Source organism: Melospiza georgiana, chromosome 2 (genome assembly GCF_028018845.1).
Source record: "Melospiza georgiana isolate bMelGeo1 chromosome 2, bMelGeo1.pri, whole genome shotgun sequence".
NCBI lineage: Eukaryota > Metazoa > Chordata > Aves > Passeriformes > Passerellidae > Melospiza > Melospiza georgiana.
In genome coordinates, this window is record NC_080431.1 from 117003127 (window position 1) to 117019435 (window position 16309).

Consider the following 16309-nt stretch of genomic DNA (forward strand, 5'->3'; position numbering starts at 1 on the left):
ACAATCCCTGATGAAGGATCCCTTCCCAGACTCCTTGGAGCCCCTCTCCAGGTTGCTATGAAATCTCCAACTGATGCCTCAGGTTTGAGCTTTTCTATTTTTCAGGTTCTGTGCTGCTTTAGTGTGTGGCTCTGGGTTCACATGATGGGATGGTGAGCTCTGTGCACAGAGCAGGGAGACAAAACAATTCCTGCTCCAGCTGGGCACCAAGGACAAATGACCCAAATCTCAGCCCAGGAGAACAAACACCGTGGGCTGGAGAGAGAAAAACAAGCAGGGTGGGACTGCAGGGCTAAAGCTGGAATGGGACAATGAACTGCAAGGTGCAAATGGAGCAGAACTGATCCCAGGGACAGAGCCCGTGCCCGGCCGTGCATTTTGGGGCCATTTTGGTTCATCTTGGGTGCAGCCCTGGCTGGGCTCTGGTGCTGCCCAAGGTGCATCCATGGAGGCCTCTTAATAAATCCCTGCTTTATTCTTTAGCTCTCTCCAGTCTCTGTTCTAGGTCAGCCTGCACAAGGCATCAGAACCTTTTCTTCTCAGACTGTTCACCCATCAGGAGTGCCAGGGAGCCCTTTGGCCCTGCAAACCAACTTTGGGAGCATTGCTGGTGTCCTCTGAAGAGCCTGGAGCACCTGGAATTGCAGCCTGGGAATCTCAGTGGGGACTCCCCAGCACAGAAATCTCCTTGCTGCTGACACAGTCTGTGTCCTTGGGCCCATGGCATCAACACAGAAATGTGTTTGTTTAGTGTGGAAGGATTCAGATTAAGTGGATAAAAGGTTTTCTTCAGTCCTAGGTTGGCTGCTTTGCTATGACACCAAATAATATCAAAGCTAAGCTTGAGAATAAGGACCTGGAGATAAAGGAGTACAGCTTGAACCCTTTGCAAAATACATCCCAATAAATCAACACTTCCTACTGGGAAACCACTGAGTTTAGAGATTATTTTTACTTTTCTGACAACCAGCAGGCCCTGTTAACAATGCACATGAACAGAAAGCCAAAGCTCCATTGTTTTTACCCCCTCAAATCCCAGGCTGGTGTTACCCTGGGCTTCCCTCTCTCATGCAGTGGACATCCCTCTAATAAAGTGGATTTTTCGTTTTGTTTAGGTTGCTTTCAGCTACAGTGGGAACAAGTAAAGGTCAGCAATAGGAATCCTTGTATCAGAATAAGGTAGATTTTTTCAACACAAGTGTTTAATTCAAAATAAGGATATTTTCAAGGATAATTTCAATCTGCCACAATGTAAATTGCTTATATTTTTGTCTGTGTAACATTATAAAATTCATTTCAAAGCTCCTCCTTAGGCAGACAAGATAGAAAGGCAGTGGATGGTCAGAACTTGAAACAGCTTTGTGTACAAACAGCACATGGCAGACCCTGCACTTGTTCTGACAGACTGGCTGAAAATGCCACCAGCACACAAAATCTGCCACGAGTTAAGGAGATAGCAAATGCTAAATGTGCAAAACAACTTCTCCTTCCTGAGTTCAGGTCTCACATTCCTCAGTGCTGTTGTACAGAGTGTCACTGGAAGGGGTTTGAAGCAAGGGCTTCTTTCAGGAGCACGTCTGTACCAAAGATTAACGTGAGACACACTGAATAATTCAGAATTCTTTGAGTGGGAAGGAAGAGGAGCACACTGAAAATATCTTGTTTTTCTGGAAGAAGTTTGCCTTTTTGTAAAAGAAAAGAAATAAAATATTAACATTGAACTTTTTTTATTATGAAATAGAAAATTTCAGACAAAATATTTCATCAGTTTTAGATATGGTCCATGTGCTGGATCTGCTCTGCTGAGAAGCTGCTTTGTTAAAGTGCATTTTCCATGGTCATTATTAACTGTATCCCTGAGGAAAAAACACTGTTCAGACTGAATTCCAGAAGCCACCATTGCTGTGACACAACTCAGCCCAGAAGTAGAACAGAGACATAAAACATTCAAGCAACAACTCTTCAAAGTCAAGAGTTTCAAATCTACATTTTTCAGCTTAAGATATTTGAATTTCAATTTTCTTTAAAAAGGTTTTTTTTGGCACATGGGTGATTGGATTTTATTTTGAAATGGAATTTTAAGGCAAATACGTCTCATAAAATAATGCATTGAAATGGAGAAATGTCATTTCTGATCCAAAGATAGTTTTGTTAGAAATTTTGAAGCAGTCCCCATGAAAACTTCCCTTGATTTTATTACAGAATAGGAATGGAAAAATGTTGTTGATCTGAAAGCTCAGGATGATTAGCTGTACATAAAATATGTTTAAAAGCATAGATATTGCATTAACCATTATTATATTAACCATTTTCTTCTGAAATAATAAATATCTTGCATTTCCGGTCCTTGATCTTGCTGTAACACAACATTCCTATCTGACAGTTTTGCTGATTTCCTGGGGACCCAAAACCTGGATTCTTCATTCACAGTCCCATCAAACTCGTCTTGGAAATGAGGGGCAGTCTATTTATATTATTATTCATGTCCATTATTTTGCTGTGATAACATATGCTGTGTTATAAAGGTTGCAATTTTATTTCATTGCATGAGGGGAAAAGAAAAAAAAAAAAGAAAAATAACTTATAAGTTAAACTGAGAGAACTGGTTTTAACTTCTCTGCATTGCATGAAGGCATCCAAACATGTGAAAAAAGCAACTTCTTGGAGAAGCACATCCTACACGAGTGTCACATTCCTGATTTTCTTTGGGCTGATGGGATAATCGGGACGCCTTTGAGGCCGCACCTAGGGGAGAGCAAAACCAGTGAGAGAGCTGGAAGAAATCCCAGAGAAGCAGTCCCACAAGGGGCCTCAGGAGGTTACCTGCCAACCCCTCAGCCCAGAGCATGACAGCAAAATGGAATTTATCACCAGCAGCCCACTCAAACTCCAAACACAAAGGAGAGCACGAGAGCAGAGCGAAACAAAAGCTCCACATGCACCACGCTGCTGCTGGCAGTGCTGGGAATTCATGATCTGCTCTCAGTGCTGCCTGAGAACTCCTTGTGGCCTCTGCAGCCTGTGTGATCCTAAGCAAAAGGTGATTTTGGATGTTCCTCCTCTGGTTCTCTTAAAGGAACCTGTAAATGTTTCCTTTTAAAAATCTGCGTGTTTGCTTTTTGTACATTGCTGTAAAAAATCTGGATATTTGCTTTCCAAGCCCATCAGAAATCACAGCACAGCAGCATTTCACGTGGCTGGAAGATCACTCTCAGTGTCTCAGTGTTTATCTTTTTTAAACTTCCCAAGGCTGCCAGGATTCCACTGCCACTGACTGCACTGTGGGATCAGAGCAGGGAAAATACTCAGCAGCCTTGGAAAGCTTCTCCTCCTTCATCTGAAACAAGGGCAGGTGCATCTCCAGCCCTAACTACTCCTGTGCTTTCACAAAATATCATTGCAGAGGAAAAGACAAGGAAAAATTCGCTCTCAAATGCATCTGAGTAACAAAAACTGTGGATTTTTAAATGTAGTGGCAACAGCTCCTCCCTGTAATTCCTCACCTGGTCTCAAGGCCTTGAAAATTAATGGAAATTTCACTGTTTTTCTCAGTGAAATGTTTTATCAAGCCAGACTTGGCTCTCTGACTACTGACCAATTTTCCTGAGGTTTGTTTCTGGAGCATTAATCATGCACAGTCTGTATTGCTCTGGTATTCTTCCAGTATTAAACATCTTCAATAATGCATTTGGTACATATACATTATTGAATAACAGATGGAGGCAAATGTTAGATAACAAATGTGGACAACACAGCTCTGGTATTTAATGAGCCCCAGCACCACTGTGGGATGAATTTAACCATCCTAGGAGCATTTCATGAGACAGCTGCCTTCTGTTTTAAACACAACTCTCTTTCTCCACCCTCCCATCCCTTCTTGTAGCCAGAACATGCTGCTGTTTTCTAAATTTACCCTTCTTTACTGTTTATTTTTGCACAGAGGAGAGGTGCTTTGGGAAGTAACAGCATTGCCTGGCTCTGTTCAAAGACCTTTTCCAACATCCCTCTGCTGCACTTGATTTCTTGCCCAAAGACCTCAGCGGTCCTGCCCAAAGACCTCAGTGTTAAGCAGAGGAGCTCTCTACTACCTCCCCCACCAAAATAACAAATTTTCAAGTAGAATGGGAAAAAATCTGAAAAAAAAATCCAAAGGCAAGTTTTATGTTTGTGGAAGGGAAATATTCCCACATATTGCTGTGTGTGAGAATAAAGGATACAGAACCAGTAGCACAGTGAGCAACCAGAAGGTTTCAGAGGGGGCCCAAGAACACCCTGTCTCTAAAAGTCCCTGAAACAGGTCATGGTTTGTATCCCATGTTTAGCAAGATACTGAGGTGAGAATATTTCCCAGAACTTACTGGAGAAAAATTTTCTATTGCACCAGATTTGCTAAAGGAAAAAAAGACATAAATCAGAAAGTTCTCCCAGCAGTGTTGTGGAAAGAGAAAAATAAAAAATTTCAGGGCAATGTGGGGGCAATGCTACAGGAGATCTAGGGAGGAGGTTTTGTCCCTGTGTCCCCTCAGGTGATTTCCCACCTGCAGAGCTGCCCCAGCCCTGGCCCAACCCAGGGAGGAGCTGGAACTGCTGCAGAGAGCCCAGAGGAGGCTCCAGGATGGGCAGAGGGATGGAGCAGCTCTGCTGGCAGGAAAGGCTGGCACAGCTGGCATTGTTCACCTGCACAGGAGAAGCTTTGGGCTGAGCTCAGGGTGGCCTTGCAGGGCCTGGAGGAGCCCCAGGAAAGCTGGAGAGAGACAATTGCCAGGGCATGCAGGGACAGCACACAGGGAATGGCTTCACACTGATAGAAGGAAGGCTTCTATTGAATATTGGGAAAGAATTGTTCCCTGTGATGGAAATGAGGGGCTGGGATGGAATTCCCAGAGCAGCTGTGGCTGCCCCTGGATTCCTGGCAGTGCCCAAGGCCAGGTTGGACACTGGGGCTTGGAACAGTGGAAGGTGTCCCTGCCATTGCAGGGGTGGAATTGGATGATTTTTTAGATCCCTTCCAACCCCAATCACTCTGATATTCTCTTTTAGGCTTGTAGATGATCCTGACCAGCAGGGAGCCAGAGGATGAGCAGCAGCTGGATCCAGGCAGCCCCATGAGAGCACTGGGGAAAGGAAAACCCCACCAGGGCTATTTTTCTTTTAAAATCCCATCCTCAGTAATGAGCCATCCAGCCCAGACATGCCACTTCTCTCCACCGAAGCAGCACCTGAGCAGGGTTTGCTCCCAGTGTGGCGCTGATGTCCATGAGGGTTCACCCTTGCACTGCTGCATCTCTCACAGTTATTTGCTTTAGAGTTGCTTCTCCTTCAAGCTAACTGTGCTCTGGTGTCAATTAATGAGTGATTTCATGAATTTCAATCAGCTCATGCTGTGTGCTGGCCCATTTTCTGGGAAGCTTTCTCTGAAGCAGCAGAGCCTTCCTGAGGTTGCGCTTCGCTGAAATGGAGGCTGCTGGCTGCTGGTCACTGACCTAAAACTCATTTTCTGAATGGAAGATTTCATACAGCACATCACAAATAATAATGCAGAGGAGCAGGACCACAACAACCACTTCCTATTTATACCCTGACCTGCTGGAGATGCTGGAGCCCCTGCTTGGTTCTGATTCCAAAGTTGTTTCCTCTTTTGATTAATTCAGTGCTTTACTACTCCTGCCAGTCCTAGTCTGAGGACAAAGGGCTTCATAACTCATTACACCCTACAGATTGAAGGGGAAAATCCCCATTTCCATGGCTTGTCCACAGCACAACATCACAGGAGTGAGTTCCTGAGGTGGCCACCCCATCAGGAAGGATGTGCTAACATCAGCATTTCCTTTACATAGTTTAAAATCTCTTTGTGCTGTCAGCTTGGCATCCAGTTAACCATGGATATCTGACAGTCACATGCTGTTGATTTATCATCTGCCTTGGGTGCCTTTTCACAGGGATTGCTGTAAAAGGATTGTGATACTGGGAAAAGCTTCACATAGTTTTGTTGGTTTGGTTGAGGAAACAGATGCAGCACAGATCTTTTCATCTCCTCCAGCTCTTCAGCCAGACAAAAAGGGAGCTAGCAACACATGGATGAATCAGAAGGTAAACTGAGTGTGTACCAGCTGCTTTCAGGGGTGAATCCTTCCATGATGCTTTGAATAGTGATCTTCAGTCAATGAAAGAAGGATTTCTGCTCTTACAAGCAGGTTTCAGTCACTTCTGCACCCTGTTTGATAAGATGTGAATGATGAGCACATCTGGCCCTGTGGAACAGGACTCTGAGGGGAGGGATGGCAGATCCTCAGACACTGATGCTGAGATAAACTCAAGGCTTGCTACAAGCCAGCCAAGAAATATTCAAGCCCAACTGCATGAGAACAAAGTGCTGACATTAATGTGGCAGGAGGACTCCCAAATGTGTCTGCATGCATCACACACCGGGCTGACAAAAACAGAACAAAGAATCAGGGCGGCAGAGCCACAGATTTCTGGTTCTGAAGGTTATTTCTCTCCCTGCCCTTACTTTTCAAATTTGATTCGAAATTCACTTCTTTCCCCCGTGTTTCTTCATGGGTTAATCCCACCCTTATGCCTTAACTCCTCCCCTTCTTCCACAGACATTTAGTAGGAAAAAATCTGTAAACTGTCCCTGCCATTTCTTTATCTGTATCATCAATATTTATTGCTCTCAGAGGGGCAAAGCCACAGATTTCTGGTTCTGAAGGTTATTTCTCTCCCTGCCCTTAGTTTTCAATTTTGACTCGAAATTCGCTTCTTTTACAGGAAAACACCTACACCCATAAATTGTGGATACCCACAAAATAATTCAGACACATTATTACTTCAAGTAACAAACCAATTCCATTCTGTCAACTTTTTGGACCCTCAGCACATTTCCCTGCCTACCAATACAGCCTGGAAATTCTCCCTTATTTCTTCATGGGTTAATCTCACCCTTATGCCTTAACTCCTCCCCTTCTCCCACAGATATTTAGGAGAAAAAAATCTGTAAACTTCCCCTGCCATTTCTTTATCTGTATCATCAATATTTATTGCTCTCTTAATCAAGATATGCTAACCAATGGATATCATAACATGACATATCTGCAGCCCATTTCATCAGCAGGGGTAAAATTGTTTGCTTTCATCGATTTATTTTTCTATTTATTGACCTTTTAATTCAATTTTGATAGCTTAATTTTTCTTTCCAACAACCCTCAGAGTCAGAGCAGTTCTATATGGGGCAATAAATGGAGCTGCAATTCATCATTCATTTCCTTCTCAGGATAAAACCACAAGCACAGCTAAATAATATTTCCAGTTTATAGAGTGCCATTTGGAGTAGTTAGGAAGAAAAATAGATCTTTCCCCATTAAGGGAGCCATGACTCACTCCGGACTGGGAAGGAGGAGTGAGGCTGTGGAAGATTCCTGGAGCTGTGCTGGAGTCACAGCAGGGATGGGCCCAGCCCATTGGAAATGAGCATTCCCTCCCTCACGGAATGGGCTCCTGGTTTATCACAGAGACCTTCATGGCATATTAAATGAGCTCGTTATGGAGATTGTCCAATCCTGCAAGGTGCTCAGTCCTCAGAGCTCCTTCTGTGGGAATTTGGAGAACAGAGCTCCTGGGAGGTGGCGCTGCCCCAAAATCTGCAGAATCCCAGGCAGGGGATGCCCCTCGTCGCAGACATCTTTTCATTAAAAATCATTCCTTTCCTCCTGAGAAGCTGAGAGGCCTCAGGAACAAAATGTAAACATTGATTATCTGCTGCTGTGGAATGCAACAGCTGCATCTGTGACTGGTCTCATGTGGATGTTTGGAATTAATGGCCAAACACAGCACAGCTAGCTCTCTCTCTCTGTCCAAGCCACAAACCTTTGTTATTCATTCTTTTCTATTCTTAGCCAGCCTTCTGATGAGAACTTTTCCTTCTATTCTTTTAGTATAGTTTTAATGTAATATATATCATAAAATAATAAATCAAGCCTTCTGAAACATGGAGTCAGATCCTGGTCTCTTCCCTCAACCTGAGACCCCTGTGAGCACCATCACACCCCCTCACTGCTCTTGGGTTTTGGAAGGGAATGAGGAACTTGGGTGGGGCAGGGAATGAGGAACTGTTCCCTGAGTGGATGTTGGTCCCTAAAAGCCATTTTTGTGGCAGCTCAGCCCTGGTACTGGGAGCAAGGATCACACTCACCCATCCCTGACAGGAACCGCATCTGCAATCAAACAGAAGCCTGCACCTCTGCTCTCAGTTTGACCTTTTCTCAGTTAATATCATCACAATGAAGACCTTCCAGCACCTCTGACTGATGCTTCTGGCCTCTTCTTCCAGTGCCTGGTCATTTTTCCCTCAGCTCAATAATTTGCTTCATTACTCATCATTTTTTAAACGTCTCACACACTTCTGATTTTCCTCCCTTGTTCTTTGCCAAACCTTTTGTTCAGGTTGTGAATTGATCAGTGCAATTACTGGGCAGCATTTATCTTCTGTGGACGTTTTGCATTAGTTTCTGATTCAAAGAGTTTGAATGGCCAAAAGCTGAGCTCAGTGTTTTTCTGTTGTCACCCTGTGTGACACACACCAGGGACTTCAGGTTTGTACCCAGCTGGGTCTATGGGTAACAAATCCTGAGGAAGCAAAACCTTGATATGAAGTCTCCTTCAATCTCCCAAATCGTTTAAAATTGTAACTTTTTACGTCTGGAACAGAAGGGATCAGATTTGAAGCCCTTACCCTCAGAGACACAGAAATAGATAAGGTTTTACATCTTCAATCTGCAATTTTTCCATCAGTAGATGGACTTCCTGCTCCTCAGAGAGGCCTTGGATTTCCCCTCCTTCTTGACCTCTAAAGAAGCACTGCAAGGACTTTTGCTCATTTTTCCTGATTACCCAGGGAGAGAGAAGTAATTTATTGGAGTCCACCCCTTCCTAACCTCCTTCACTATGGAAAAAATCCTCACCTTTTCTTCCTCCTGTTGTTTTTTTGGGTTTTTTACCCCCTACTTCTCCCTAAAAGGCCCTAGAGAATAAAGATGAAAATCTTTGGGAATGTCTCCAGGAAAAGCCAAGTGAGAATCACAACTTTCTGTGCTTGGAAGATGGCAGGAAGGCAGGTGGTTTCTGAACAATTTGTTTGATTCAGCACTAGCCAGCAAACAGCAAAATGAGTATCTGATTTCACCTACTTGACAAGAAATATGATGAAAGAGCACTACAATGGTTATTAGGCAATGTATTGGCATCAGTGGTGATTGAACTTTATTGGAATATATCCAGAAACACCTTTTGTGAGAAAACCTGTATTATGCAGTTAACAGGGAAGGTTGTGAATGTAAAAGGAAAACACTCTTTGTCTGGGAAATGTGCTGCTCAGTTTGTATTTGTTGCGATGAAATTAAATCACAGACTGCAAATCCACGATTTAGGGTAAAACTTCAGCAGCCTTTTACCAGCTCCTGCATGCACAAATGGGGCCATTACAATATACTTAACTATTTAGTGCAATACAACACAAACTGACAAATAGTTTGTCTTCACAAGCCAATTTTAGATTGCTAAATATTCCTCTAACAAATGGAAAATAGTTATAAATAATTTTCACCTCTCGATTCTCTCTTGGTGTTTTTCAAGAATGTGTGTGCAGCTCTTGGTGCAGGTAGAAGCCACTGTGACAGAGTTTTTGTAGAACTGGTTTAAAAATCATAAATATTTCAATGTTATGCGGTGTTCCTGTGATGGATTCAAAGTTTCCCTGGCCACTTGAACTCCTAGGCCACCTAACCCAGGATTTCATGTGGAGGATGCTCCTTTCATGTCACAGTTTCAATCAGGACAGTGAAGAGAAGCTTCCATGCATGTGGCACGTGGTGTCTGCTCTGACAGCCTGTAAAGGTTGTGCTGAGCACCCTGGACACATTTAAGGGCAGGATATTGATCCCAGAGGTGTCTGGATGTGGGGACACGATTCAGGGGTGATGATGGTGGTGATGGTTGATGATGGGACTGGATGATCTGGAGGACACATTTCTGCTGAGGGACACATTTCAGGGCAGGATAATGACTCCAAGAGGCATCTGGATGTGGCACCATAGTTCAGGGGTGATGATGGTAGTGATGGTTGATGATGGGCCTGGATGATCTGGAGGTCTCTGCCAGCCTTGGTGCCTCTGGGACTTGATGGTTCTGGGATCCCTTTGGGCATTTCCCAGTGCCTGGGTGCTCACTGGTGGTTCATGGGCACTGGTTGGGCACTGTGGTGGCATTAAGGCATTTAGTGACATCTGAAAGGCACCAAATTTGGGTGTTCTCAGGCAGCTCCATCCACTGTGAGCACAATAATGTTGTGAGTGGGGACCATCAGGGTTCACTGTCCTGATTCAAACTGAGACATGAAAGGTGCAGCCTCCACTTGAAATCCTGGGTTAGGTGGCCCAGGAGTTCAAGTGGCCAGGGAAACTTTGAATCCATCACAGGAACGCAGCATAAAATTGAAATATTTATGATTTTCAAACCAGTTGTCCCTGGACAATATAAAAACTGTCACAGTGGCTTCTACCTGCATCAAGAGCTGCACACACATTCTTGAAAAACACCAAGAGAGAATCAAGAGGTGAAAATTATTTATAACTATTTTTCATGTGTTAGAGGAATACTTAGCAATCTAAAAATGGCTTGGTGAAGACAAAATTTTTTCAGTTTTGAACAGGGCTTCTCAGTATATTGTGATGGCTTCTCAGTATATTGTGATGCAGGAGCTGATAAAAGCCCCATAATCCTGTTCACAACCATTCCAAACTCTGTCTGAAAGTGTTGCTTGGAGTTACAGATCCACACTGATGCCTCCACTGTTTTGTGCAGACTTTTCAGCTTCCCTTTAAAACTATTTTGTTTGACAAGTAATTCATGTCAACCATCATAACTAGCAGGCACAAATGCATCAGTGTCATTGCTGTTATTTTGTACTGGTATTATGTGATCATTGTTTTAATTGCTGATTGAGTGCTTCCTAAATTTCATTGTGTGCCAAGAGAAGCTGACACACTCTGCTATGATTTATGTGCAGTGTCATCCCCAAGACAGATTTGTGCATTGTACATGTTGAAGCAGCTCTTCAGAAATAAATGAGTTATCACTGTGTTGAGGAGTGAACTCAGTACAACATCACCACCACTCTCTCAAGAGAATATTTGCAAAAAAAAAAAAAAAAAAAACATCCTGGAGGTGCTAAATGGATTTTATAAAATTATGGCATAAATTAAGGTTCACGTTGCTCTTGTGCAGGAAGCTAAGAGAGAGCAGCACCAGCCTTCAGAATGAGGTCACTGAGAATGGAACCAGTGGAGGAGCAAACACTGAGCTCTTCTTTTTGCATTTTATCCACATGGAAAAGGGGCAAAGCTCTGGGGGCACTGGGTGTTGGGTGTTTGCTGTCTCTCCTGAGATAACAAAGATTTCAAGATCAACGTAAAGTTCCTGATTGAAGCAACTTCTAGAACATTGGAAAATACAGTCAAGAAATGCTCCAGAGAAAATTCACATTTATTTACTCTCTCTACACTGGATTTTGTTTGCAGAGGAACCTCAAACCTCACCTTCACAGTGCCTCCATCTTATTTTCACATTTCCTTCAAGTCTGAAGGAAAATGCAGTCAAGAATGCTGAGGGAACATTCCACTTACCCAACTACAGCTGTAATTGACTTCTAATTGTCTACCTGCCCAAAATCTGTTTGGCTCTTGCACAATACACACTCTGTGGAAAAGCAAAAAAAAAAAAATAAAGGTCGAGATATTCAAGAAATCAGCATTACCTTTGGTACAGAACTGATGTGCAAATTGTCATCAGGGCCAGCAAACTTGGAAAACACTCGGGGAAGAGAGGAAAGTCCTGCAAAAAGAATATAAAATATTAATGTTACTCAGTGTCCATCATGGCAGGAAACACAATGGCTAATATTAATTATTAATTAATAATATTAATGATTAATATTGTGAGCAAAACTAAGGTTAATATTTTGGGCTAACATGGCCGGATTTTTGTACTGAGGGAGTTTGCAGGGGTGATTTCTGTGAGGTGACCAGGAGCTGTGACATTGGTGGCACCTCTGCCATAACTTATTTAAGGAAAGGTAAAATCCCCAGCACAGAAAGACCTGGGAAAGAGGAGAGAGAAAAGGAAACAGTCCTGGAGACACCTAGATCAGTGGAGAAGGGAGGTGATGTGGACTCAATTTGTCCAGATCCACTTAATTTCCCTTTTAATTTTTATAACTGCTGCATTTTATAATACCACAAAATCTTTCCCCTGTACTTATTTCTTCACCACTTATTTGTCAGAGAGGAAAGGATGTGTGCCTGGATAATAGACTCTGCACAATAATTTTGTGCCATTAAGTGTTTGATTAAATGTTTTGAGAATAACGTGGTTAAAAATGCAAGTGGTGGGCAATGATTTGGTGGAGATTTACATTTGCTTTTGAAGAGTCTTTGTGCTTAAGGACAAGAATTTATAATGCTAACTTAGTCATTTATCAGTAAAATAATAGTTCACTAACTGCCTTTATTCTTTCCTTTTTCTCTTTCTTTCCTTTTTCTTGTTTTAATTTTTTTCTTTTTTTTTTTTTTTTTTTTTTTTTTTGTGTGTGTGTGTTGGCAGTGGTGAATTTTCTTTTATTTTCACAGGCCAACTGCAAAATATTGCCTAAATTGCTGCTTGTATGAAAATCCATTCCTCCCACATCTGGCCCCAGAAGACAATTAGAAGAACAAAGGCATTTAAAAAAACAAACCCAGGACTAAATCTAAATTCAATTGCACAAAACTTGGGTGTTTCCACAATATTTTTGGAGGATCTTCCTCTAAAACATCAAAAATGTTCTGGAGAGGTCCAGGAAAAGCACAAGTCCTTCACTAAATATTGTGAAAGCTCATAATTTTAATTGCCTGACCTGTTTTCCAAAAGGCCCATGTTGAGAAGCAATTTAACAATCTGTGATTCACCTGAGCTGTGCTCTGTGTTCCACAGTTCCTCTGGAATGTATCCCAGATTTTCACTGCCACTCCTCTGCCTGTCTTCCAAACCACCTTCTTTCTTCTTCTCAGCTGAAACTTTTCTAGAAAACAAAAAGGTGTCATTTGAAGTTCTTCATGGTGGGAGAACTCTTAGGTAGCAGACTAGAAAGAAGTAAATGTCTCACATCCCAAAAAATTGTATTTTTACACCTAAAAAAATATAAAAAATTTTACACCTAAATTTTTTACACCTAAAATTTTTACACCTAAATTTTTTACACCTAAAATTTTTGCACCTAATTTTTTTTTTAGGTGTAAAACATATTCCAAGCAATTAGCATGGAGGTATTGCCCATGGAATTCTGTTTGGATAGATTCCATCAGTTGCAATGTCAAAACACATGGAAATAAAGCAACCTTCCAAAAGTGTGCCAGATCCATAGGTTTTGCAGAAAATTAATTTTGATCTCTGATTGTGAATTGTAGGATATTTATGTGCCCAATAGTGGACCACCAGCCAGGTCAGTTATGACAGCTGATCATTTTGGTGCCCAGCTGCAAACACAAACCCAAAGTGTGTCCTCTCACATCCCCACAGTCAGGGATCCATCTGTGCACTCTGAAGTTAATCTTTCACTCTGAAATTTACCTTACATGAGAGAGAAACTCCTTGGTTAAAGTTACACATCTCTGAATTTGCAGAATGCTGCCCTCACAGCTGCACAGAGAGAATCTGGGTGCTTTTTCACCCAAAAATCTGATGCCAGAAGAGATGCTACTATTGATCTGTTGCTATCATGGACCCATCTCCAGGACACTCCCAGGTCCACTTCTGCCTGGGTCTGAGGTGTGGCAAACACAAATCCACCATGGAAAACCAGGAATTTTTGGCGGGAAGGGATGTTGGTGACGTTTGTGGAAAATGTTGCATTCTTTGTACAAAAGTTGTAGTGAGGGTCGGGCAGGGACAGGAGCAGAGGGAGCGGCCTCAGGCTGGGCCAGGGCAGGCTCAGCTGGGACAGCAGCAGCAATTTGCCCATGGAAAGGGAGCTCAGGCCTTGGCAGGGGCTGCCCAGGGAGCTTTGCAGTGCCCATCCCTGCAGGTGTCCCCTGGAGGTGGCACTGAGTGCTCTGGGCTGGGGACAGGGTGCCCATGGGGCACAGCTTGGCCTCAGTGACCTTGCAGAGCTTTTCCAACCTCAATGATTGCATTATTCTGTAGTTCTCCTTCTTTTCTATTTAGTAGGAATCACTTTGCAGGCCCCCAGAGCTTCAGATGGGTGTCACTAATGCACACACACAAATCTGGTGATTCAGCTCTCAGCTGTGGGGCTTTTTTAGGAGATGAACAGGTTGGACACCACTAAGAGCCCTGCCATGGTTGCTAGAAGACAAAAGCAAATGTTTAGGGCTACCACCCCTACATGTTACATGACACTGTGCTGTCACTTTTATCTGAGCCTTAGATCCCAACAAACTCAGTGGAGTAGCCAAACAAAAAGCAGCTACAAAAAAAAATTTAAAAAAGAAAAGGTGTGTGGGAGGCATAGGAAGATAGCCAGCCAAGTTAAAAATAAAGGTGAGAAATAAACCAGTGTATGTTTGGTCTCACTACTTCTTTGCTACCACAGCAATGCAGCTTCCAAAATCTGGACAAGCATCATTCTTTTTCTTCAGGGAAGTTCCCCCCAAGGAAAAAAAACACTGAGCCTACAAAATCTGTGATTGTTCATAATCCTTCCTGTGATTTCAGGGTCATTGTTTTTCAAACTTTGAAATCAACACTGAATCTTCAAGTCCAAACTGGGCCTCAGAGCCTGAACTTTAAAGTATAAGCGAGGTTTGTGAACAAACACAGTGAGACAACTCATCTTTAATGGAGAAATAGTAACTTTGTAGTATTGTGAGCTAAAACCACGTTTCTGCCATGAAGGTAAAATGCTTTCTGCCCACATCAGATGCAAAAATACAAGGGGAAAGGAAAGTTATGCCCTGTTCTGGACCTGTTCAGGTTGTCTGAAGGAAGCACTGCACATCCACAACAGCAAGGCAGGGTCTGGCAAGGACACAGACCCCACTGTCCCTTCATGTTTAACTGGTTTTGCCTTTGTAGGGTTGATCCTTGTGGAAGTTTCTGGGGTTCTGAACTAAGCCAGAATCCAAGCAATCCCCGCTGATTTAGTCCTGCCCTATTTATAGAGCTGCACTTGGCAAAATGATGAATTTAGCCCCACAAAGTAAGAAATCACAAAGTTTACACGTATGGCACGGCATAATAAGCATCATTTCCTCGGGAGAAAACAGAGGGTATCTAATTTCCTTACTTTGTTTCCCATCAATAAAGTGCTTTACAAATGGAAATCTGTCAACAGACCTGCACAGACTTTCCCCACAAGAGGCTGCTAATGAAACTGGGAATTGCTGACGTGCCAGGCAGCGGGGTGGAACATTCTGCAAACTCATTAAGGGACGGGGACTTAAACCCATACAGGCGTAGGCAGGGAATGAATTCACAATGCTGCCTAAATATAAATAATAATATTAATAACCCCACTGCCACGGCTGTCACAGCTGCTGATAAAAAGGATCTTAATGCTGAGAGCCACCAGTTAATGATTTCTAAAGTTTTCCATCTCAGTGCAATAATAGAACAACTTTGTACTGAAACACATCTGAAAATCAGTGGATGAGGTGCTGATACTCATGGGGCAGCTTTATAATTTTTAATAGATTATTATTATTATTATTATTATTATTATTATTATTATTATTATTATTATTATTATTATTATTATTAATATTAATATTAATATTATATCATATAATATTATATATTATATTAATTATTATTATATAATAGCTTGGGCTGGAAGAAACCTTAAAGATCATCTTGTTCCAAGCAGTTTTAATTATTTTTTTAATTAAAAATCCTTGGGACAGTTTTATTAACTTTTTTGCATTCTTAAAAATATTATATTATATTATATTATATTATATTATATTATATTATATTATATTATATTATATTATATTATATTATATTATATTATATTATATTATATTATATTATATTATATTATATTATATTATTATAAAATAGCTTGGCTTGGAAGAAACCTTAAAGATTATCTCACTCCAAGCCCCTGCTGTAGGCATGGACACCTTCCACTATCCCAAGCTGCTCCAATGAACACCCCCAGGGATGGAGAGTCACATCATCCCTGGACAACCTGTCCCAGTGCCTCTCAGTCAAGAATTTCTTAATATGTAAAATATAATGTAATCATATTATAAATTAT

General features: G+C 42.0%; 1 protein-coding gene across 1 annotated transcript in view; it reads right to left on the bottom strand.

The window, feature by feature from the left end:
* Positions 1-2560: 2560 nt before the first annotated feature.
* IGSF5 (immunoglobulin superfamily member 5) overlaps positions 2561-16309 on the bottom strand; it is a 30874-nt gene continuing 17125 nt past the window's right edge. The window contains exons 7-9 of the mRNA XM_058018635.1: positions 12999-13111; positions 11810-11886; positions 2561-2745 (exon numbers count right to left, since the gene is read on the bottom strand). Coding sequence (XP_057874618.1) covers positions 2677-2745; positions 11810-11886; positions 12999-13111 — 259 coding nt within the window. The 3' untranslated portion in view covers positions 2561-2676. The remainder of the gene's footprint in view (positions 2746-11809; positions 11887-12998; positions 13112-16309) is intronic.